Here is a 27,437-nt window from a genome sequence, read left to right on the forward strand (position 1 = left end):
CATTCCTACATCCCTACATTCCTACAACAAAACATCCCTACATTCCTACATCTCTACATCCCTACAACAAAATATCCCTACATCCCTACATCCCTACATTCCTACATCCCTACATCCCTACATCCCTACATTCCTACATCCCTATATTCCTACAACAAAACATCCCTACATTCCTACATCTCTACATCCCTACAACAAAATATCCCTACATCCCTACATCCCTACAACCCTACATCCCTACATCCCTACATCCCTACAATAAAACATCCCTTCATCCCTACAACAAAACATTCCTACATCCCTAGCATGGCGGGTGAAACCACACACAACCTTTAAAGTTTGCATGTAGAATGTTTTATATTATAGAATATAAAACATTCTATAGTCGCTAAAATAAAAATAAAAATTAGAGAAATATATAGTGTGGTAGGTAAATCTCACCTGATTTCCCAGCGATAGCGGCCAATATTATATACATATTTACTAGTGTATCCCCAGCAATGCTTTGTTATTGCTAATGTTTTTCTTAGGCTCCTCCGACTTCTTCTGCCATTCACTACTGTATAAAAAACTATGTTATATCGACTTTAATTCGATTCCGTGTTTCATTACGGTGTAGAGATCTTGCGTTAAGTGTTACTTGGGCGTCCCCGAATTCTTCTACCAACTAAACATATATTTACACTCCTCCCGTTAATATGGAGTTAATACAAATCTGACTCAGGCAATTGCGTCTCTGTATGAGGGAAGCGTTGCATGTGTTAGGGTAAACGGTGGTTTTACGGGGTGGTTTGATATCACAAAAGGTGTTAAACAAGGCTGCGTAATGTCACCGTGGTTATTCAATCTATACATGGATAATTGTATGCAAGAATTGAAAGAGGTGGGATTGGGCGCGAATTTGAATAATTTGAAAGTATGTTGCCTGTTTTATGCTGATGATGCGGTTTTGAATAGATGATCTACAGTCTCTCGTGTCTAGGATGAACGAAGTATGCATGAAGAATGAGTTAATGATAAATGTAAGTACATAAGTCTAAACTCTAAAGTAATGGTGTTTGAAAGAGAGAGTACGAAAACAGTGTGCAATATAAATGTAAATGGGGAATACTTGGAGCAGTTGGATGAGTTAGTGTATTTAGGAGTATGTTTACGAGAGATGGGAAGGCTGACAAAGATATTGAAAGAAGGGTAAATGCAGGTAATTCCGTTAATGGAGGACTAAACGCCGTTGGCGGTATCAGAAAATTGTCTAAAGAAGCGAAGTTAGCAGTCCACAAGGGAGTGCTGGTACTTACCTTGATGTATGGAAGTGAGGCATGGAACTGGCAAAGAAAGGATGAAAGTAGATTAAATGCTGTTGAAGTGAGATCCCTGAGGCGTATGTGTGGTAAAACCATGTTTGATCGTGTGAGAAATGTGGAGATCCGCAAAGAGTGCAAGGCTGATGTAAGCGTAATGAGTAAGATTAAGAAAGGGACGCTTAGATGGTTTAGGCATGTAGAGCAAATGAGCGAAGATAGGAGTATAAGGAGGATATATGATGGAAATGCGAATGGTAGCAGAAGTCGGGGACGCCCGAGGAAGACATGGCACGATAAAGTGAATCAGATAGTCGAGTCGGGCCATGTCAAGAGTCAGAATAATAGAAGAGTATGTATGAGACGATGTATGAATATGAATGAGGCAAGGAGTGTGTGCCAAGACCGAGTTGTTTGGCGGTCCGTCCTCTTTGCCTGAAACGGCGTGATGGTTAGTTAGTTACTTAGTTAGCCACTGATAACAACAAACTTTGAAATTTTCAGCGATATCGATTGACCGTTTTTCGAGTTTTGCAAACACAAACAATTCACAATTTTACTCAACAATTTGGAAGCATTTCATAATATAAAACGTTGTCCTACCATAGACCGCCTTCTGTGTATGGAAGTTAAAATGTGTGGTTGTATTTATTTTTGGATGAGAAGTCTGAAATAAATAAATTTGTTGAAAAAAAAATATTGTTTAGATATCTTTAACAGTGCCATCTATCGCGTGCGAAAATATCCTATATTTCAAGCTGGAACCAATCACTTTCAAAAAATGTCTGGCTAGGTCTAGGTTATTGAAATCGGTTGAGCGGCTTCGGAGATTGGCGTTGGCGAAGACAGTGACAGTGAAGATAAATAAAAAGCGATGTCCGTTATGTGTATTACGATTTCGTTGAAAATTTCAATGTTTGTTCTAAGTATTAGCGCCAGGAATGTTTAGAAAATTGTTCAAATTGTGTAAGAAGTCGGGAATACTAGAGGAAGACAGAAGACGCAATATCTCGAATCTTGAATTAAATTCTACATAAAGTAGTTTATTAATAGTAAAAATGTCGTGTACAGTCGTGTGTGTGTGTGTACAATGTTAGAAAAATTCTTGGACGCCTAAGAATGACTTAACGTATTCTCTCTGCAGTGGAGGATACGGAGTCCAATTCAAAACGATATAACAATAACAATATAGATTTGTGAATGGTATAAAAAGTAGGAGACTCCGAGAAATACTTGGCACGATCGACTTAAAAAAATACTTAAGAAAGTAAAATATTTCAATTTTTTACAATAACATTATTTTCGCCTTAAAAGTACACCCAGTTTTTGGGAACACTAGAATTAACATCATCAAAACTTTTCTTTAAAGTATTCGTAATCCCGAGTAACGCCGGGTACACGTCAGCTAATAAATAAATGATAAACGTAGTTATTAGAAACTCTTCATTTCTTGAGATTCACCCTCTTTTTAGAAGACTTCAAAGATACAAAGGTTGACACGCCATTCTAGATGTACAATCTTTTATCATAATTATTGAAGGTGGAGAAAAATAAACTTCATATAAAAATAGCCAAGCTCTCATGTATTTATATTTTTTGAAGATAATTAGAGTCGAAATGGAAATTATATGAAATTCCGTCGAAATACAGAAATCGCAAATCATGCTCCGAAAATAATTAAAAACAAATTCAAATATACAACTTGGGCATTTGTCGAAAGATTTTTCTACTCTTTCAAACCAGTTTTTACGAAGTATTTTCACAATTTTCGCAAAATTACTATCGTTGTATAAAACAGGGTATCCGGGGGTAAAGTGCAATAACTTTGGAAGATGATTCTACATGGTGGTAGAAGTAAAAAAGATAAATAACTTTTATCGTAAATCCATTTTTTTTTTCACAAACTAAAATATTTTTCCATAGACGAATATTTATTTTCCCATACAAACAATTTATATATGAAAAAATAATAAATAAAAAAAAGACATACGAAAAAAGTTATTATCTTTTCTAATTCTAAAATTATGTAAAATCATCCCCTGAAGGTAGTGCATTTTACACCCGGAAACCCGCAAGCGCACTCCCTCTAACATTCGCATTTACATAATATCTTAAACCATATTGAAAAATAATATCATCTCGAAAAATTCTCGTCTCTGGACAGCTTACGAAACCCTTGTATTAAGTTTAATAATGTTGCACAGTGTTTGTATTCTCATTTTACAGTTTTTATATTTAAGTATTTTTATGGACAGCGAATGAGTGAAATTTACTGCAGATATTTTTACATGCCATGATTACAATAATTATTTTTATCTTTTCAGATATCGCACAGTGGCACACCAATCAACGTGGTTTCCCGTGTGTTCTATGGCATGGTAAGTATTTAATTCCCCAAATGAATAAAATCGTATTCGGTCTGGCATCGCTTGTTTTAAATATAATTTTACATTCAAACAATAGTCGATTTTCGCTATATTGTTCGTGTCCTAATTTGCTATGTCAACCCTTTTTAATTCAATTTTCGTGTAAAATTAATATTCTTCACTGAAATGGATAGGTTTTAATTATTGAGTAGATGAATTGACTATTCCGAACTCTGATTTTTACTGATTTCAAAGCAGATAAAATTGAACATCAAAAATTCTGAATTGTCACACACTCAAATTCAAATTCATATGTCGTCTCGTTTTCATATATCCACTATTATTCGTATTTCGACACTTGAAAACACAATTTTTATTCACTTAATCGGTCCAATTTGCCCCCCAGACACCTTATTGAATACACCTGCTCGGCATATTTTCTTCTGTTACTGGTTACAATAAATTCTGGAGTCCCCCAAGGATCAGATCCGCTTAAAATAAAATTGATTCTAATATTATATTTAGCAACAATAACAAATCAACTATAAAATACAGAAATCGCTTTCAACTGTTTGTGCACTATTAGAGCTGTTTAGTAATGACTGCTTTACGCCATCCTATATTTCGTCAAGTTTGCTGTTCTTAGGGATTCGGGATGAAAGAAACGAAGCGTTCTATCTTGGTAATTGGTACCGTGAGTGGTATATCTATGTTAGTAATATTTTTGTTCAGTTTAAAATGGCAGACATTATTTGACAGCTGTCATTATTCCACGTTTTACGTAAATATATTACATGAAAATGTTGAACGTTTATTCAGTTTTATATTTTAAATATAAGAATGCAATATGAATTTATTATTATGTGTTTTACTGTTAGGTATTGTGAATTTTGCGTTTATGTTTGATGATTTGATATTTTGTTTTGAGCAAATCATACACGAGAGCTTTACATACGTACTATTAACTCACAGAATAAAAAATATATAAGAATATGAATATTAACTTCAAGTCATAAGATAATTTTATTCCTTAATGAATAGTTACAGGGGTGTGATCGTTTTTCATATATTAAAGGAATTTCGTATTGAATTTTGCCAATTAATTATAAAAATCATCATGATAAAGTTTAAACGACGAACGGGTAAACAAAAACATCAATTAGATTACGACCAAGCACGTGACACAGCTCGCAAATGAAAGTGACAGACGCTTTCAAGATTGTGATATATGGTTATGTTCAAGGTGTTGCCATTTTTTGACGTTTACTATCGTCCTAAAACATTATTTTTTCTCTAATAGAAAATAGTGTTATGGGGATGATATAAAAAAAATAAGCTGTGAAACTGGCTTACGGCGTTGCCCTCATTTATGCAGAAAATAATTAATTATATTATCTTAAGTGCAGCCATTCGTGCTTACCGTAGCTTCTCGACTAAAGAGGCCATTCTGGGATTACAGTTTCAATGAAATGCTTATCCGGGGAAATTCAAATCCATTCTATCTTATTCTTATTTTAATGGTATATCTGTGGATTGTACAAATTAAATGAAAAAGAAATACGTTAAATAGCACATACGAGTTAATAAATATAAAAAAGTGACATCAATTTAGATGATCTGCCAATATCCTCCAAGACAACGACAATGATCGTCGTTGTTAATAATAATTTATAATAGGCAGAAATATTGAATATATTTCGTTTGCAGTTTGCCAATTTTAAATTATTGGCAAATATATTATTTGACTATCATTTAAATATTTACTAACAAAACTATGTTAACGTTGCATTGGGGAATGCAAACTATAGTTGGAATGATATGTAGGTATATATATTAAATGTTGATGTTGGTCTAGTTGTTTGTATGGGTACATGTAGATCTATTAAATGCAGGGGTTCACTACCATCGAAATTAAAGTTTAACAATTTTAAAAAAAGGTTGGGTGGTTTATTATTCGTCTGTTCTCTAAAGTTGTAATATTTAAAATAATTCACTAACGACAGGTAATTTGTGTGCTCTAAGTTTAAAATTCAAAAAGCGTAGACCTTTTTTTTCTCATAAAAATATTCACATAAAAAATAAAAAAATGAAAATTAAGTCTATGATAGATTGAAGAACTTGACAGTGTTTTAAGAGGATTATTTTTTTTATTTAATTTCATATAAATACGTGAGAATAAAAATACAATGATATCTTTAAAGCAGTTGACTATGTCATTTCTATGGCTTTGAGATGTGCCACGAACCGTTTACTGACCGATTCATCTTAATTTAATTACTTTCTCAAATTAATGTTAACAGAATTTTAGGCGGAAAAGAGACGAGAAAAGCTGAAATATTTTTTTAATAAAAGTTATAATTTTGTGTCCGTAGAAAAAAAAACAAACGATTTTCATCCGACAAAGTTAATGACAATAACATCACGAAACGCAGTTCTGAGAAAAAAAATTTGAAGGTTTTTTTTTTTTTTTTTTTTTTTTTTTTTTTTTATAGTGAATACCTCACAAGAGTCCCAACTGCTCCCGTCTGGAGCCAGTGAGACTATGGCATCCCCAATTGGGGGATGTTGTGAGGCTGAAGGTAAGTGGGGAAGGGAAAGAGGAAGGTGGGGAAGTACCTGGCTATTCAGATCTAGTCACTAAACACGGCTAAAGCCATTTGGAGCAACGTTTCAATTCTGAATGGTGGTCTTACACCAGGGCGATACTGGTAGTATCTTCCACTCTGGAACGTGCCGCAAATATACTATATATTATTTTATTATTTTAATTAATTAATTGTGAAATAACACAAATTAATCAAATAAAATTTATTTGCGCACGCCGGGTTCGAACCCGCGACCTTCGGAATGGCAGTCCAATGCGTTACCACTGGACTATGCCGGCCGTCATTATTTTAGGTTATTTTGAAATTAAGAATTTCTCCGCCAGTAAATAAAACGTTTCTTTTTATTTATTTTATCTTTATGTGTGTACAATATAATGTTACTTTGTTAACTTCATGGGTGTTATTGTGATGTAATATATCAAATAAGAATGTCAAAACTTTCAGATATATTTATAATCAATTAACACATATAATTTTACATCGATTTTTAAACCAGAAGGGGGTAAGCAAACACGGGAGCGCCTCGCGCTGTGTGGTAACATTTAGTAGAACTGAACCATTCGGTTCTATTCGGGATAGTTGTGTGTTTATTTATTTAATGTCAACGGTAAATATAAATTTACCCCAAACAGCAATTGCCTTAAAATTAAAAACAAAAAAAGAAAATTATAATTGATTTGAAAAATGTGATAGTAAATCTCTTTTACTAACTCTATGTGATCTACGTTGAAGTCGGTGTTTGAAATGCTCAATCTTGGTATTGTAACATTTAAACAAAATTTTAGAACGATTAACTCTCCTAGGTATATGAAATTCGATTAGGTTAAGTAAATCAGGGCGTTCTGTCCCGCCATTTACAATTTTGAACATACATATAAAGTAGGATTTAATTCATCGATATGCGAGTTTTATTTAATTTTATTCTTTCATCAAGTAATTGTTTATGCTTTCAATGGGAATACTGAGCTTAAAATATGTGACTTAGGAATTTATATTGAATTATTTTGGGGATCCGATTGAGCAGTTATATTCGACTTAACTTCGAACTAAAGATGTATACAAAAAATTTAAGGTTGACATATTCATAAAGCCTCTGAAGTTTTGTCAGTCTACCAATAATGCCAAGCATATCAAGAGTTGTGTATCTTAAACTTTGCTGTTATATACTCTCATCCACAGTCTACCAATGATACCAAGCATATGAAGAGATGTGTATCTTGAACTTAACTGTTATGTAATCTCATCCACAGTCTACCAAATACATCAAGCGTTTCAAGAAATCTGTATCTTTAACTTAACTGTTTTATAATCTCATCCAGAGTCTACCAATGACGCCAAGCATATCAGAGATGTGTATCTTGAACTTAGCTTTTATATAATCTCATCCAGAGTCCAATTTCAACGCTGTTAAAATTTTTCAAGTGTTATAAATACAAAAACCGAACGCAGTTTAACACGTATATTATCGGAAACGGTGGGAAGGTAATGCAAAGCATGTTCATTTTAAAACTCAGCATATTTAGTTTATCACAGGGTCGGTCAATGGGCCCCTTGCTATTTGATTTGTTTGAAGATTCCTTGCGATAGCTTATTTAATCTACAAAATCTGAACTTTACTTTGTATCGATGATAGAAAGATTTTGAAGAAGGTCGCATCTAATTTAATTCGTGGAATTCAGGAGCACGCCTTTGAGATTACACCCCAGTGGTGTCATATCTGGGATTTGCATTTAAATACCATGAATAAGAAATTGAATATATCTTAGATGACTAACGACAAGCAAATCAGTGAAACTTACCTGCCGAATACAAAATTTTTCACGTCTGATAGGCACAAAACAATATTATCTTTAATAATATTGTACAAAAATCTTTAATAAAACTCTATTAAACATTATTAAATAAGTTTACGTTTTCGTATTAAGTAAACACTTTCTCCACTCGAACGATTGCTGTCATATATAATATGACAGAATAAATATTAATATTAAATAATAATACTTTTCAAAATATTAACATGGAAACATATGAAATATACTGCGGTTTTAATGAAAGAGTTTAAAACTTGAAATTAAAATTGAGGAAAATAAAAATAAATTCACACACAAAATTACAAAATGGATTAAAGAACAAAAAAGACAATATTACCAAAATTTCATAGCATAAAATAAAAATAAAACCTACACGTAACACACAAAACCAATATAAACACACATCACTCACAAACACACAAGATTATTTTCAAAGTACTATTTTTTTTAATTTTAAATATATTATTATGTATTTTTGATTTTAAATGTATAATTTTTCTCATTAAATGTATTATGTAGTTTATATTTCATATTATAAAATGAAGGTCTCAGCACGGGCAAGCCACCCAGTGAGGCCTACATTACTGGAAAACTTGAATTGTAAAAAATATTGAACCTAATAATAAATATTAAAATGAATTTTTAGGTTCCATAAATTTGGCACATTATGGAAAGCGATCTTTCAAAACGTTTTTCGAACTTGTTTTAATTTGCCAATAACCGCTCGGGTTGTTTCTAAATCATTATAATTAAAGTAAATACAATTAGTTTATCTACTTTGCATTGCTATATATTAAAACAAATAGATATTGACCGCCTGTCACTTCGAGGCTTTAACCGGGCTTCATAATATGTACATATATTTAGCTTTTTTACTAAAATAACCCAACGGCTTGCCAATCTCAATGCTGAAATTTAAAATTATTTACTCATTTGTCAAATACCTACTGCGCACCAGTAATGTACCAAATTTTCACAAAAAAAGTAATTATTCAACCCTTTAATTAAATGCTATTTTGTAAAGTCCTGGTGGTGGTTGTAAGGTCCCACCGTTTCAAAAAATGTCCGGCAAATCATTATGATGTTTTTTCCAGGTGCCCTTATTGTAGGAAGAGAAAAGACGTCTCACGTATGGACTATTGCAATAGTGCATTTTCCAGCAACCTCAGAAACAAATCAATAGAATCCAGTCAGTTTTTAATGCTGCGGTGAGAATGATTTTTGGTGAATTGTCATATAACCCCACTTCTAAGGGATCACCTTCACTGGCTTCGATGCCCTGAAAGAATAAAGTTTAAGATCTGCTTAATGACCTTCAAAGCTTTGCAAGGAATGGCGCCAGCCTATGTAACGGAACTATGTGTCCGACAGAACTTAAGCTATAGACAGCTCTAAGGTCAGCAGATCTAGATGTTAGTAATAGTCTAATCGAACTTTCTAGGTCAAATCGAGCCATATACTATGATCTCCATAATTTGGCTGGATTTAAACGGGCTTTAAAAAACAAAATTATTTAAAAATCTTACCATTCATAAATGTTAACTTCTTTTCGATATTTTATAATGGGCTATATTCAAAAACTTCCGGTAATTGTTTGGTTTCGTTTGCCTCCTTGTACCTTTTAAAATGTCTGCTCAAAAGATTCTCATTTCTGAGCACAAATTGCCTCCTGTTTTATAATATGTTTTTAGTTTTAATATTCTTGTTTTGTTCTGTCCTACTGTCCTAAGTTTTGTCATCATTTTGTATAAACAGTATATTTAGTGTTACAATATTAGATCTGTATTGGGTGACGCCAAAATGGGTGACGCACACTGTCGGAATAATTTTAAGAACATGACCTTTAATACTCAATCAGATACTCGAGTCGGGCCATGTCAAGAGTCAGAATAATAGAAGAGTATGTATGAGACGATGTATGAATGTGAATGAGGCAAGGAGTGTGTGCCAAGACCGAGTTGTTTGGCGGTCCGTCCTCTCTGCCTACCCCTGCGGGGAAACGGCGTGATGGTTAGTTAGTTAGTTAGTTACCTTTAATACTAAATTACCGTTTTTAAGCTCACTTGAAGTGAAATGACACTAAACTGTGCTATATAAATGCCATGTTATTATTATTATTATGAACTTGTAGGTCCTCCGCAGGATCTTCTTCTTCGACTAATCCTCTATACTTAAGGGATTTGTTAAAAGGTTCGGAAAAGGACAACTTGACAGCATAATTTATTACGTATTCAACTTTGTCACGGGTGTATTTTTGCTACAATTTTCACCAATTCTGTTGATCTTTCATTTCGTAGTGTGAAAAATGTCTCTTACCGGCAGTAATAAAAATATTTTTTTGACTTTTTTATGTTATATGAACCCGCAAAAGAGTCCTAACTGCTCTGAGCTGTCTGGAGCCAGTGAGACTATGGCATCCCCAATTGTGGATGTTGTAATGATAAAGGTAGTGTGGAGGGGAAGGAGATGGGGAAGAGGTACCTGGCTATTCAGATCTGGTCACCAAACCAAATCCATTTCAAGCAACATTTCAATTCCGTATGGTGGTGTAACACCAGGGCAATACTGAGAGTATCTGCCATGCTGATTTTATTTTCGTAATTACTTTATTTTTTTATTTTTGCAGAATATTTTTTTATAAACTGTACCGTCTTGCTTGATAATCTTTTTATATATAAATTGCTACTTATATTCAAGACACGATTTTTTTGAAAATACCCTTAAGGATATGTTGGCACACAAGTGGTTGAAAAATATAAACACCCATAGTGTTAATGTGAAGGTAGTTTTAAACAAATTTTCTTTTTCTGAATTATGGTAACGTCGAAAACATTTATATTTTATAATTAATTTTCCAGCAAATTAGATTTTAAACAAAATGCATAAAATTAATTATCTAAAATGTAGTTTTAGTTTTTAAATTAATTCGTATGTGTACTTTATTGTTCCAAAAAAGTGATCTCCTAAAAATGTACGGGGATAAACAATAAATTAATATATATTTTTAATTTTATGTATACCTAGATTTAATATTTCAATGTTTTGACAGAATTACAATAGTATTTTTTTTTCAAATCATTACAGTAAAAACAAGCCATACGGCATAGTTTAAAATCTTAATAAATTTCCTATACGAATATATATAGGCACGGCTATCGTCAATAAGACCTTGAAATATTAGGGCGCGTTCACCCACTGTAGCCAGCTATGAAAATGCTTAAGACAAGACAAAACTCTAAAATAAAGTCGGAATCTAAAAGGCATAAGTGAAGAAGCCATGCGCAAAAATATGCGATGCTCGGTTCTTTGTTTTGATTAGACCTACAGTTGAATTTGCCGTATCAAATCTCTAAAATAATGTGGGAATCTTAAAGACATAATTGTCGTATTAAAAAATAACGGCGTAATGGACAGACCTAATTTGCCCGAGAGGCGTAGAAAATTCATGTTTCCGTACGTTTTATTTTAATTATTTCTGATGAACGTATCACAAAAATCTCAGATATTTCTACACAAATCCTACGGGAAGTTACTAATTCATTGCCTATAAAAATAAAATCTGGTGCTTATCGCTAATTTCGTAGTTGAAAAACGTTTTATAAAATTATCAAACCGTTTTAAATAAAATATTTCAATGGTAATATTCTGTTTTTATTAATCTTTAATATAAATTACTTCCACCCATAGGATCACTAAAAACATTTTTGTATATATTATTGTTACAAATCTGTCGGAATAAATTCAAATTTTTTTCTCTAGAAAACCCCCTTATTAGAGTATTGTGTCGCCTTAAGGATATCGACCGACGAAAACTGGAGAGCCTTTCTTTTTCTCCAAATTCAAGTCCATTTCATAAATTCTTCGGGACAATCGAATTCGGATTAAATGGAAGTGACTAAGGGAAGGAAGAACTGAATATTTTTGAAGTCGTTAGCCCCTACGAGAATATTTACCAGTATTTTTTTCCAATAAACATTTTCAAGGTTCGCAATGCTTACTAAGGTCTGTAACTACGGATACGGGCGCTATCAATGACAGTAATTTGTTTAAAATCATTTATTGTAATGAACGATTATTTTACTGGTGTAAGGTTAGTTTTTTTTATAGACTCTAAAAGAAATGAAAAAGAGATTAAAAAATATTTTGTTTTGGTAGGCTTCGAGAGCAAAAAACGCTTGGGGTGAAGAGACACGGAAATATGCTGTCAAATTTTAACTTTATTATTATGGAAAAATCAAACCTTAAATAAAATTAAACATTAAATACATTGTTTTTACCGATCTAAACCAAATTCTTGTAACTGATAAAATTTCTGATAATGATAATACCTTTCTCCAAATTACTTTTTAGTTTAGCTTACTTGTTACTTTTCTGAACAACGAAAACAGTGAAAAACAAGTGAATATATATAAAAATTTAACTATCCACTAGAGCGATTGGTGTACATATATTGGTTGAATTATTTAAACTAAATTAAAAGTTTCAGCGAATAACTTTGCTCTCTATTAAATTACCACATCTTTAGACATAAAATAATAACACAACAGAAAACATAAAGTTAAAAAATATTAATGTTTTTAGTTACCCAGCTACGTTTTATCAATAAAAAAACGCAATATCTATTTCAGAAGGGGTGTACTTTAAATACTTCAGGGGGATGATAATATCTCCATTGTATTGACTAGTTTATTTTAGCTGAACAATGCTCTATTGTTTAGTAATGCTTATCGACGTGCTTTAAGCCACAAAAGGTTAAAACGAAACTATATTTTTACGTATAAATCTGAACAGAAATTTTACCTAATATTTAAACATGTAACGGGACGAATACTTTTTCGCTTACACCTATTAAGCGCGCTCTACACTCGCGGCGCGAACGGCCGCGAAGGCCGCGAAACGACAAAGGGTTTGCGGCGAACAAGACTGAAGCTTTGCAAGTGTGGATGGACACAGTTCACGCGCGGATCGCGGCGTATATTCACGGCGTGAATTCACGGCGCGACTTCGCGCGCGAGTGTAGAGCCAGCTTTACGGCATCCCTATCTACGAATGCAGGGTATCGTAAATTTCCGTTACGTAAATTATTAACCAACTAATCAGAGGCCAGCTCCACGCTACCTATAAAATGATGTACAACGGACGGCCTACATAGGCGGACGCACGGCCTCGAGAGAGAATAGTCCCCGATCCGATCGAAGGCTCAAGACCTGATCCAGGTAGCGAGATATGTCTTCCCTTTCAGTAAGATTGAAGAGTGTCTAGAGAAAGTCTTTATCGTTTGTATCTAGTCCGGATTTGGGCCTCGAATCGCCATTTTTGAGAAGTTTGTTGCATCCGTTATAACCATAACTGTTAAATAAAAGCACAAACTTGGGATAGTGATAAAACTATTACTTGTTACGTGTAAAATCTGCTATAAAGTTTTCATGGAGCGAAAAAATGTCTTGCGTTTTAGAACACTAATGACAGTTCAAAATTTTTGTATCTTACAAATTACCTACCAACATATTAAAAATTAGTTTATTAAAATACGTCATTAAAAATTTAAATAAAAAATACCATAAAAAAATATGCGTAAGTAATACAGTGGTAAAAGTGTTTTTTTTTTATGTGACACCGCACAACAGTCCCAACTATTCCCAACTGTCTGGAGCCAGTGAGATTATGCCATCATTAAGTGTGGTATGTTGTGGAGCTGAAGGTAGTGGGGAGAGGAAGGAGATGGGAAGAGAAAGGTGGAGAAGTACCTGGCTATTCAGATCTGTTCACCAAACATTGCCGAATGTTCCTCTCTGGGACAGTTAAATGAGTAATTTGTGAAATAACACAAATTAATCAATTAAAATAAAGTAAATAAATTTAAAATATCCTATTTATTGTTTTGGTGTTTAATTCGTAGAACTCCATTTAATTTTTTTAAATTAATTTAAAATAAATCAAATTTAATAATGTTATAATAATTATTAAGTTCTGCAAGTATTTCTGTTATTTTTACAGTTAAGTTGATTGCTTATTGGATCAATGAAAATCCGATAAAAGAAATCTAAAGGGTCTTTTGAAAAGCAGCGGCGATATTAAAACAGATTGTTGGGCAGAGGGCAAAATGATTATATCATGGAGGATGTAAAATAGCGGATTTGGGTACCGCCGCCCCGGGAACCATTTATTGGATAACCAATCCCCTGCCAGGTCGCTCCAAGTGGTTGATGACGTTTGGTGACTTAGCAGGGGTGCCCGGATTCATCAGGTGAGGTGTTTTCAAGATACGCCTGCCCACCAGCTGTACCTGCACCCCTCACCCCCATTCCTTAAAAATACCATTCATACAGCATCCCCAAAGATAACATAGGTTCTTAGGGAAATGATTTTCCTGTGTGAGTTTAAGATTTAAAAAAATAAGTTAGTGGTAGTCATTTTTACAGTGCTATTGGAAACACTCCTTAAAATAACGACTGAAAAAATAAATTATTCATCATATTATTTACACGTATTGATAAGCCTTTAAATCTTTTCTTTGACAAAGGATATTTACTTATGATATTTGTGTACAATTTAATATAAAACCGTTTGAAAATATTTTAATAAGTAGTTTTTTTCCGAACATTCCTAATTTTCAAAAATCTCTTCTTTGTTGCCTTTGTTAGTTATTTAAAATAAAAAATATTCGTTTCCGACAAATATTTTAATACTATAATTATTCAATTTTTATTACGAGGTAAATTTGTAATAAAATCCCACAAATGGCTTCTTCCATGCTGATAAGCCCAAAACTGATTACCCAACTGTCAGAAAACATTCCACGAAAAAGGGCCTAACAGAGTAGGAGAAAGGGGGAATTACTTTATAATATTCTATTTTATACATCGTAATATGAATCTGCGAGATAGGGAGAAATTTATCCGACGATAGATGAAATATTAAATTATTATTATACAGTATTGTCCGCTAAATGTACGCACACAATATGAAAAATATAAACTAAACCAGAAACAGCGAATTTTAATACGGAAGGTTATAAAATCGTTACCAGAAAACTACGGAGTTTGAGAAATATCATTGCGACTAATGGCACAGCGATCGAGAACTCCCTCAAAATAGCCGAGTTAAAAACAACGCTCTCTTTGCCGAGAAATTAATAGTAAGAAAAATGAATTAACATCCAAGTAGAAAAAATAATACCCACTTATTCATTTAAAAAATACTTGTTTCTGTGTATAACTCCGGTTCTATGAATTTAAGAACTTTTGGTTTGAATTTAAGGCTCTATTTAAAGATGGTTTGAAAGGGAGATATGTAAATCAAAAGATAGAGGGAGTGCGCCAATACAAAAAAAACACATCTTCGGATCTACCGGATCTGCCCTGATGATGGACACTGCAACGCTGTCCGAAACGTCGGCTAAAGAAGGAGTTAGCGCAACACGGCATAACAACCCAAAAACAAACAACAAAAATGCTTTTGGCCGTGAAAATCTAAAAACTTACATAACAAAAAAAAACGTTTACAATATTTAATAAAGGTCAACTTATTAAAAAAATAGAGAAAAAATCTCTCGACAAATGTCTTGAGTAGCATTTAAAGAAGTAGGTACTGTAGTTTTTTAAATACCTACAGGTTAATTAAATAAGAAAATCAGATGTGTTTTAATAATTTTTAGGGTGAACTTTGCAATTCTTTTCTATATTGAGGGAATTTCATAAAATTATTTTTTTAACTCGGAAAATGTATAGAGATTATCTAAAAAAATAGTACATATTTTTAAAAGCGTAAAAACTAGCTTAGTAAGTGTTCGATTATTTTATAAATAATAAAAAATAATAAAAAAAAAAAAGTGGGTGTGTCAAGCCTACGCAAGACAGAAGTGAAACTTCTAGTATTCCTCTCTCTCTATTTTCATTTCATCATCTCTATTTTCTCTCTTAGGTTAGTTTGAAAATTAGAGGTTAAATAATTCAACGACGAAGCATGGATTTGCTTTTTCTAATATTTTCTTATAGATGAATGACGTTCGATTAATGTATAGTTCCAAAAATTTTCAATTTATTCACAAGTATACAATATTACATAAATAACAATATTACAATTAAAAATTACAAAGAAATTACAATGACAATGATGTGTTCATCACCTCTATCTCGTCACTACTCATTTTTAACACTGAAATTCTGTACCAAACCGTATGAACCACAATCAATTACGTATTTCACTCGTATTACACTCACGACGCAGTATACTAACCAAGCAGTTGATGCTTGGCGTGGCGCAGTTCGCTGGTGTCTGAGAGAGAGGAAAGAAGAGAAGAGAGAGAACGTTCGTGAGCGGCTCCCCCACCTCAACAAGCGCATATGGTGAGAGAGGGACAGTGAACGGTGAGCGGTGGTGGGGGTACCCGCATTTTCGTGTCGATCCTGACTCGGTTTTACTCCGTCCCCGAAAATCCATTACGCGCCTAAAGAAGTTTCACTTCAATAAAAACTCCGCCAAAATACAATTTATGGACAAAGACACTACCAATACCATGCTTTAAAAGCATTCAACAGTCTTAAAACTTGAAAATAAAAATGAGGAAAACAAAAATAAATTCAGACACAAAATGGATTAAAGAACAAAAAAGACAATATTACCAAAATGTCACAACATAAAATTTAAAAAAAAACCCACACGTAACACACCAGGGGAGGCCAAAATTACTGGATAACTCTGTGGGAGTACGAGTGTTTCTTCCGTATACTAATATAATAATTTAGTAAAGGACAAATATACTTTTTTTAAATTTATTTTGGTTTAGCATTCTTGCTCTAAAGTTTAGTTCAATGAAATAATAAATTATGCTTCTTAAACAGTTAAAAATTAATAATTCATTTATGTGTTGGTTGCAAAGTTTAATTTTTAAATGTTATAATTATCGTATCGATAGCAAAGCTAAGACTATCTCCACTTCTTGGTGAAGGGATGTACCGGGAAAACATTAACCAGTGATTCCTGACTTTATTTGTAGTGAAAAATGTTATTGAAAATTTGATGTAAGAGAAAAATCATGACAGTTTTTAAAAATCAAAAAAAAAATTCATCACTGGTCACTTTATTGCTTTTCTGGATATTTCAAACAAACATTTCAAGAATGATTTAAGATTTTCACGGCCAAAATTATTTTTGCTATTTGTATTTGGGGTAGATCAGGGCAAATGTGGACACATCTGCCCTGAGGATGAATACTGTAACCAATATGGTGTCTTGTACACTAAAAATATAAATTTTCCGGAAGAAAACAAAATTTTCATAAACGAACAATTAACACAACTAAATAAACACCTCCTGTTTCTGGCGAAATCCTCAAGACTCGGCTTCAAATTCATCTGGGCGAAAAACGGTAACGTTATGATGAGAAAAGATGAAACAGCTCCAATCATCCATATAAGGCAGCCGAATGACATTCCTTCAGAATAAAGGACCATCTAACCGCATTGCACGTGAAAATAACTTATATCTATCAAAATGTCTGATGAAAATTTTTTGTATGAAAATTATATTTGTAAAAACACAAGTAAACTAAATAATCACTTTAAAGACGTTAACTTTTCAATTCTTAATATGAATATTAGAAGCTTAAGAAGGCACTTTCATGAACTTTGTATTCTTCCCGATAGTCTTGATTTTTCTCCTAGTATTGTCATTTTAACAGAAACGCAAATGAAAGAAGTGATTCCCTATAACTTGCCAGGATATATAACTATTTCATCGAAATGTAAACATACTGGTCACGATGGAATCACTTTATTTATAAAAAAATGTCTTTAAAAACCTGCCTTCGAAATTCTAGACTTTAAAACAGCTAACGCAATTAAATTAACATTTCTTCTTCTTTATGTGCCGTATCAGGTCCCCCCGACGTTGGCGATCACTCTTGAAAATGTCTCCTTGTCTTGCGCTGCCCGGAATAGCTCCTCCACACTTCTAATGCCGGTCCACTCTCGTATATTTCGCAGCCAAGACATTTGTCTCCTACCAGGCCCTCTGCGACCCTCTATCTTGCCTTTCAATATTAACTGGAGCAAGTGATACTTCTCCCCTCGAAGTACATGACCCAGATATGAAATTTTCCTGATTTTTATTAATCTAAGCAGTTCTCTCTCTGCTCTAGTCCGCCTGAGAATTTCTGTGTTGGTGATCATGTCGGTCCATGGGACTTTGAGTATTCTCCGGTGAAGCCACATTTCAAAAGCCTCTAACCTGTTCATGGTATTTACTTTCAAGGTCCATGTTTCACATCCATACAACAAGACCGACCACACATAACATTTTAGCATTCTCTGCCTTAGTTTTAAGCTGATATTATCATTGCAGAAGAGGGATTTCATTTTAATGAACGCAGTTCTTGCTGCTTCAATTCTGCACCTAACCTCTACATCTGGGTCAAGAGTCTCCGTGAGAATACTGCCGAGGTATTTAAATCTTTCGACCTTTTCGACATTGCAACCATTTAACTGTATCACTGATTCAGAGTGATCTAGTCGTCCAAAAGTCATCCATTTTGTTTTATTGACGTTGATTGTTAGGCCCAGTTGCTCACCAGCATTATTAACAAGATTTAATAGGTCTTGGAGGTCATCGATACAGTCAGCTAGTAATACAGTATCATCTGCGTATCTTATGTTATTAATGACAACTCCGTTGATCTTAAGACCCTTCTCAGTATTACTTAGGGCTCTTTTAAAGACATAGTTGGAATAGAGATTAAACAATAGTGGCGACAGGATACAGCCTTGTCGTACTCCACGCTGAATGGCAATTGCATTAGATCTCTCATTCCCATGTCTTATTTCTGCTGTTTGGAACCAATACAGGTTTTTTATGAAATTCTGGTCTTTGGTGTCAACGTTACAATCCGCAAGCATTTTCATTAGGTCAGCATGTTTTACCCTGTCAAATGCCTTTTCGTAGTCAATAAAACAGGCAAAAACTTCCTTTCTTTGGTCACGACACTTTTGCAATAGTACATCGATAGACAATAATGCCTCACGCGTCCCAAACGCATTTCTGAAGCCAAACTGAGTGTCATCCAAGTCCTGCTCGCACTTATTGCGTATCCTGGCATGTATTATTTTAAGGAATAATTTAAGGACATGACTCATCAGGCTTATTAATCGATAGTCACTGCACTTCTTAGGGTATTGTTTTTTAGGCAATGTCACGAAGGTGGATTTTAGCCAATCTTGGGGTATATTCCCTGTGTCGTATATAGAATTAAATAACCTCAACAGGTAGTCAACATTTTCATCATTAAAGAGCTTCAACACCTCAACTGGAATATCGTCTGGTCCGCACGCTTTTCTATTGTCTGAAGTCTTTATCGCATGAAGAATTTCTGATTTTAAAATCGATGGTCCATGCAATTGATCATTGGGAATATTAATGTCAGGTCTAATATCTTTGAATGTATCATGAATATACTTTTCCCATGTTTGTAAAATATCTTTTTCATCCAATATTAATTTATTGGAATCGTCAACTAAACATGATGGAGTAATTCTTCTAGAAGTGCCTGTAATTTCCTTTAATTTTTTGTGAAGTTTGAATGCATTGTGACTACGACTGTACGATTCTAGTTCTTCACACTGTGACTTCATCCATTCTTCTTTGGCTTTTTTAATTTCACGTCTAATCGTTCTTTGTAAGTTTTTATATTGTGTCTCATTATGTCTGTGTTTACGTCTCTCATCCATTAAGTTCAAAATGTGGTCAGTCATCCAATTCTTTTTTCTAATTTGCTTATCAGCTTTCAAATTTGCATCACAGGTTTCACGTATAACTGACTTAAGGTTATCCCATTGTGTTTGTATTTCTATCGATGGATCACAAGGGAGTAGCCTAATATTATCGTTCAAAGTCTGAGATACCCTATTTCTGACCACTTCTTCATGGAGTTTCGAGATATCCATTTTAATTTTGGTTTTGGGCTTTTTTATTTGTTTTAAGCGTAAAACAATATCGGCAGTTAACAAAACATGGTCAGAACCAATGTCCGCACCAGGGTACGTGGTGACTCTCTTTACGGAGTTCCTGAATCTATGGTCTACTAACACATAGTCAATTTGGTTTCTGACAATATCATAGATTGTTCCATCCTGAGGTGATCTCCACGTATAAAGCCTTCTTTTCGGGAGTTTAAACCAGGTATTTAATACAACCATATTTTTATCCTGGCAGAATTCATATAGTCTATCACCTCTTTGATTGCTTATGCCTAAGCCATATTCACCAACTATATGAGAGCGGCGACCTTCACCAATTTTGGCATTTAAGTCTCCAATGACAAAATTGACTTCTCCTCCTTTCAAACTTTGCAATGTACTGGCTAGTGAGTCATAAAAAGATTCCACATCACCATCATATCTCACTTCCGCTGTTGGTGCATACACTTGAATAATATTCATGTTGATGGGTTGACAGTGTAATTGTAATAATATTATTCTGTCCGAGATGGGTACAAAATTCTTAACAAATTTTACATACTTCTCCATGACAAATACAGCAACTCCGTTTCGACGGTTTCTGTCCTGTGGGTCACTTCCTGAGTAGTATAGATTTCCCTTCTCATGTTGGTGTATGCCGCTGCCAGTCCATCTCAGTTCACTAATTCCAAGAATATCTACTTTTATGGGTAATTAACATTTACCCATAGTAATTGTACTTATTTGCTATTAGCTATCTACAGATCACATTTCTTAAATGAATCTCTATTCAATAATGAACTTAATTCACTTATAAAAATGACTAACAGAAATAACTTTAACTTTGCAATATTAACTGTTGATATTAATATAAACATTAATGAAAACAACAAAAGAACAAAGTGTATAAATGAATACTTAGATTGTTTGTCACATGCAGGATATCAATCATACATAAACTCGCCAACAAGCGAAAGCGAGTTGGAGAATTACCTTGCCGGCGGAACGCACGTATTACGCCGCGCGCCGTTTGTTTTTGAATATTCATTCCGAATACTATTACTTTGCCAAAAAAATGAGCGATCCAAGTTTATTTATGAATGAGCTTCATGTGCTCACTAATAAAATAAAAGTGTTGAGCACCAAAGTTGACAGCCTAACAGCTGATGTTAAAGAAATAAAGTCAATACTACTAGTCGGTAGTGATAAAAGTGTACCTACATCGCGAGGCGAGGTAGATACATCGCTTACCGCCCGCCGCTGGGCCGATGTCACTGCCCCCCCGCCCCCGCCCCCACCGCCGCCCGGTCACCCGGCCGCCCGCACAGAGCAGAAAGGTACCGTAAACAAAGGCCGAATGTCTACCCGTGCTACAGCTAGAGCAAAGGAAGGCGAAACAACTCAAGTTTCAACTCAAGTTTCTGGGACCATCGACAAGGGGAAGAGGCCGCTGTCCGGCCCATCTAAACCGAAAAAGATGTCAACTCCCGTTGCCCAACCTACCGATACTGTAACATCAAAGACTGCAGAAACCGATACAGCTGAATCCGAATCTGAAACGGAAGCTTATACCTCCACTTCGGCTAACACCAATTGGCGCCGAGTCACGCATAGGAAAAAAAGACGACCAGTACTTCATGGTACCGCGACTGAGCATAAAGGCCTCATAGCCGTTGAAAGGCGCAAGTATATTCATGCCTGGCTATTCGATGTCAACACTACGGTTGAGGATATTGTAAAATTCCTTCTCAATATAAACAAAGAAATTGTTTACGATGTTGTCAAATTGACAGCCAAAGCTGACTACGCCTCTTTCCGGATCGGAGTCCCGGAATCGAAGCTTTCGTTTTATATGGACCCGAACATATGGCCAAATCATGTTGCATTCAATGAGTGGTTTTTTCGGAGAAATGTTGCAACCAATGATAAAACGAAACACTCTAAGAGTGAGAAATAATTCTAACCTCTCTATATATTATCAAAACGTTCGAGGGTTAAATACGAAATTGGCAGTATTTAAAAACAACCTATTTGCTCGAGATAGCTTAGATTTAATAGCAATCACTGAATCGTGGCTGAAACCAAGTGTGCATAATTCAGAGCTATTTCCAGAGAATTATGTTGTCTTTCGTCGTGACCGCCTCACACGAGCGGGGGGTGTCGTCCTGGCTGTTCGTGCTGATTCTGTAACCCATGCTGAGAGGATTTCTTCAATGGACCTCCCCGACACTGAATCCCTGTGGGTGAAGCTATCCTTGAAATCTTCAACTGTTTTCGTATGTGTGATATATGTGCCACCTCGTTCTTCAACTTCGTTATACTACAACATGTTTGAAAAAATAGAAAGTAATTATAATCTTCTCAGTGACAAAAATATCTTAATATTAGGTGATTTGAACCTCCCTTCCTGTAACTCCAATACTGTGAACATGTTTAATTATTTTAAATGTTTCTACGGTTTGCAAGAATATAACTTGATATGTAATGATTATAATAACACTCTGGATATAGTTTTATGTAATGCCAAGGATCTTGTAAAGTGTGTTGAGAAATGTCATGACCCTATTACAAACGAGGATAAGCACCACCCTGCTTTGTCTATAAGTATTAGTGAGGCTCACTCAGGTGTTTCAAGTTCATGTCTAAACCCAAGTCCAATAGAAGTTCCCTCCTATCACGGAGCTAGAACCATAAACGCATGGAGATTCAACAAAGGAAATTTCCACTTATTATATGAATTGCTTTCTAAATGCTCATGGCAACCGGTCTGCCAAAGTTCAACAGACATAAATGCATTATGTACAAATTTTTACAATTCAATTTACAATATATTCGACAAGTGTATACCCATTTCCACACCTCGCACTACGACACACAGAGTATATCCTAAGTGGTACACAAATAGTATCATTTCAAATATTAAAATTAAACATATTTTTCATAAGCAATGGAAAAAAACACGTCACAACTTGGACTATGCTAATTTTTCAGCCTATCGCTCCATCGTAAAACATGAAATCAGTGAAGCTTTTAAAAATCATTTAACTTCAATGGAAGAAAAATTATCTATCGATCCCAAACAGTTTTGGAAGTACATTAAGGATCTAAAAAAATCCAACAACTCATTTAAGTCTATGATTCTTGACGGAGAGGAATTGACTACTGATGATAAAATCGCTAATAGTTTTGCAACCTTTTTTTCATCTGTTTACAAAAATGTCCAACCAACTCTCAATATTGACTCTACCCTTCACACTGTACAGATTGGGCCCTCATTCGACCTGGTCAGTATTTCAGAAAAAGATGTTAAGGAGGCACTCTCAAATTTAAAGAAACCTCACTCCATCGGTCCTGACAATATTCCAACATTTATACTAAAGGGTTGTTCCGACCTTTTAATACCACCATTATGTCATCTCTTCAATGTATGCCTAAAAAACGGGATTCTCCCAGACATCTGGAGATTAACTAAAATAACCCCTATCTACAAGAAGGGAGACAAACGCGATATCCGGAATTATCGACCAGTTGCCGTTCTATGTTCCATCATGAAAATATTCGAGAAAATTCTACATAAATATATACTTAATCACGTTAATCCAATTCTTGATGACCGTCAATATGGTTTTAGACCCCAGATGTCAGTAACATCAAACCTCTTATGCATCTCAGATTTCTTATCACAAACTCTCGACAATCGGGGACAGGTGGATGTTGCTTATTTCGACCTGGAAAAAGCATTCGACAAGGTTGACATCGACATTCTTCTAAATAAGCTAGCTTCATTTGGTTTTTCCAAAAGACTACTCTGTTTTTTTGCTTCATATTTTCGAAATCGTAGACAGTTTGTTTATTATAATGGTTCCAGTTCTTTGGAATTCATAGTTTTTTCTGGAGTTCCTCAGGGGTCCATCCTTGGACCACTTCTGTTTCTGATTTTTATTAACGATATTGGTTCAGTCATCACACATTCGCTGTATTTACTATTTGCAGATGACTTGAAACTATATCGCTCAATAAAAAATCATCTTGACTGTATTCTCCTTCAATGTGATATTGACTGCGTCTCAAACTGGGCCAAAATAAATGGCTTGAACTTCAGTACACCCAAGTGCAATATCGTCTCGTATACAAGATCAAAGAAACCGCATGTATTTGAATATACAATCAATGAAATTATTCTCCAACACCTAAACCAAATCAAAGACCTAGGAGTTATTTACGACAGCAAACTAACTTTTCACCAACACATCGATGATTTAATAAGCAGAGCATACAGGCTTCTCGGCTTCGTAATTAGAAACTCATATCCGTTTCGTAACACAAAAACACTGACGTTATTATATAACACACTAGTCCTAAGTGTACTTGAATCAAACTCGATCATCTGGGCTCCACATGAATTAACATACACTTTACGCATTGAAAGAGTCCATAAAAAATTTTTAAGGTTTTTATTCTCGCGGCTCTATGGACGTTACCCTTGGCTTTACCCATCGATTTATATATTAGGCATGACCAATTACCACTCCCTAGAGACACGTAGAGGTATTGCTTTGCTTAAATATTTTTTCCAACTAATAAACGGTCACTTATCTAATAATGAGATACTGGCCCAATTAAATTTTTTTGTACCAGAGTCTCACTCCCGAGGACGTCATCACAATCTTCTATATAGTAGAGCAAGCCGCACTAATTTATTAATGAACTCACCTGTAGGGAGAGCTACGTACTTTTAGAATGCGGTAGATAAAAAATTTGATTTTTTTTTTGTGTCCTATAGCGCATTTGCGAGATTTTTGGCATTGCATATACACTGCATAAATGGTACAATTATAACGTCTTAGGCTTTATTACCTGTAATTGTTATAAATAAATGTACAAATTATATATAAATAAATAAATAAATAAATCTAAATAATTCCACGACTCTAGATGACATATTTATCAAAACACACAAACACGTTAAAACTACATCTTCAACTCTAAAAACAAACATTACTGACCACTACCCAACATTCTACGGACACAACATCTTAACCACAAATTCAAAAGTATACTCTTACACTGTTGAAATAAATGAAATTAATTACATCACATTAAACAATTTACTTCATTCAGAAAAATGGGACAGCATACTATCAATAGCTAACCCAAATTCAGCATGAGAATTATTTTTTAAAACTCTAGAAGCTTATATTTCGAAGAGTACAAATAAAATTGTCATCGCTAAGAGAAATTATAAAAAATTAAGCCTTGGATCACTGTAGGACTAATAGTCTCTATTAAACAAAGAGATGTTAAATTATCAAAAAGCCTGTCAAAAAAATAACACAAGAATTATGCCTTTCATGAAAACTAAATATTTAATGTATAGAAATTTACTAAATAGGTTAATAAGAAATTGCAAAAAGAAGTATTATTGTGAACAAATTGATAGTGCAAAAAATGATACCAAAAAAACGTGGAATATTATTAACGAAATCACGAACAAAAAAAAAGTGGGTGTGTCAAGCCTACGCAAGACAGAAGTGAAACTTCTAGTATTCCTCTCTCTCTATTTTCATTTCATCATCTCTATTTTCTCTCTTAGGTTAGTTTGAAAATTAGAGGTTAAATAATTCAACGACGAAGCATGGATTTGATAGGATATTTCCTCTTGTGCCACTGATGTGTTCATCACCTCTATCTCGTCACTACTCATTTTTAACACTGAAATTCTGTACCAAACCGTATGAACCACAATCAATTACGTATTTCACTCGTATTACACTCACGACGCAGTATACTAACCAAGCAGCTGATGCTTGGCGTGGCGCAGTTCGCTGGTGTCTGAGAGAGAGGAAAGAAGAGAAGAGAGAGAACGTTCGTGAGCGGCTCCCCCACCTCAACAAGCGCATATGGTGAGAGAGGGACAGTGAACGGTGAGCGGTGATGGGGGTACCCGCATTTTCGTGTCGATCCTGACTCGGTTTTACTCCGTCCCCGAAAATCCATTACGCGCCTAAAGAAGTTTCACTTCAAAAAGTATCAACCGATGTCAATGAGATTATAATAAATGAAAATATTATAACTGACAAATCGACTATTGCAGAAAACTTCAACAACTTTTTTACAAATGTAGTAGATCAAGTACTTGAATTTTCTAATAAAATTGATAATACAATACCCGTAGACTCATCTATACACTTAGACTCAACTAACGATTCAATTAACTCCTTAGAATATTTTTCACCCATCACAACAGATGAAATTGAAAAACACATTGACGGTCTAAAATCAACAAATTCTACAGGAATTGATGGTTTATCAGGTAACACACTAAAAAAATAAAACATAACATTTTAACTCCATTGCTACATATTTTTAATATATTCTTAAAAGAGGGACATTTTCCCGAACAATTAAAAACCTCTATCATAATACCAATTCACAAATCGGGAGAAACGCACATATTAGACAACTACAGACCTTGGTCTCAAACCTCTCAAAAATATTTGAAAAATGTATCAAAAATAGAATAATGAATTACCTACAACAAAACAAAATTCTGTCTCAATATCAATATGACTTCAGAACAAAACTAAGCACTGAAGATGCAATATTCGATCTGACTAAAATATTATACACATCTGTTGATCAAAATAAAAAGAGTTTAGCTATATTACTAGACTTAAGAAAAGCTTTTGATACGGTAAATCAAAATCTACTTATAAAAAAAATGAATCAAATAGGTTTAAAAAATGATACGCTAAAAATTCTAACTAGCTATCTCAAAGACAGAAAACAAAAAAGGGGATTTTTATAGTACTGAAACAGGAATAAAAAATGGAGAACCACAGGGAACTGTGCTTGGCCCAATTCTCTTTCTAATATACATAAACGATTTATGTGATGTTATAATCCCTGGTAAAATTGTATCTTACGCGGATGATACAGTAATAATAGTGAATGGAAAATCCTGGCCTGAAACTTTTTTGAAGGCAACAAAATGTATTACATATGTGACATCGTGGCTAAAAAGTAATAGACTCTTCTTAAACTATAATAAAACATTTTACCTAACCTTTTCTAAAAATAGTAAAAATAAACCCCCTAATAACCTTAAAATTCGAATACATAACGTTAACTGTAATCAAGAAATATGCTCATCTTGCTTTGAACTCGGAAAAGTTGAAAAGATTAAATATTTAGGTATTGTTATTGATACAAAATTAAATTGGCAGTCACAAATTAATAATACCGTCTGTAAATTAAGATATCTTACATACACATTTCACAGACTAAAAGAAGTGCTCAATGTTGAAAAACTGAAAATTATTTATTTTTCTTTGGTGCAATCTTCACTCATATACGGAATAATAGAATAGGGCGGTGCGCTTCATGCACATATCAAACCTTT

The 27,437-nt window shown here is 34.1% G+C and overlaps 1 protein-coding gene across 1 annotated transcript in view; it reads left to right on the plus strand.

Moving 5' to 3' along the window:
• Window positions 1–27,437, plus strand: part of LOC149418196 (uncharacterized) — a 57,916-nt gene that overhangs the window by 11,088 nt on the left and 19,391 nt on the right. The window contains exon 3 of the mRNA XM_089639906.1: window positions 3,626–3,679. Within this exon, the coding sequence (XP_089496032.1) occupies window positions 3,626–3,679 (54 nt within the window). The remainder of the gene's footprint in view (window positions 1–3,625; window positions 3,680–27,437) is intronic.

This window comes from Hesperophylax consimilis, chromosome 14 (genome assembly GCF_061612785.1).
Source record: "Hesperophylax consimilis isolate HC1 chromosome 14, BYU_Hcon_1.0, whole genome shotgun sequence".
Taxonomy (NCBI): domain Eukaryota; kingdom Metazoa; phylum Arthropoda; class Insecta; order Trichoptera; family Limnephilidae; genus Hesperophylax; species Hesperophylax consimilis.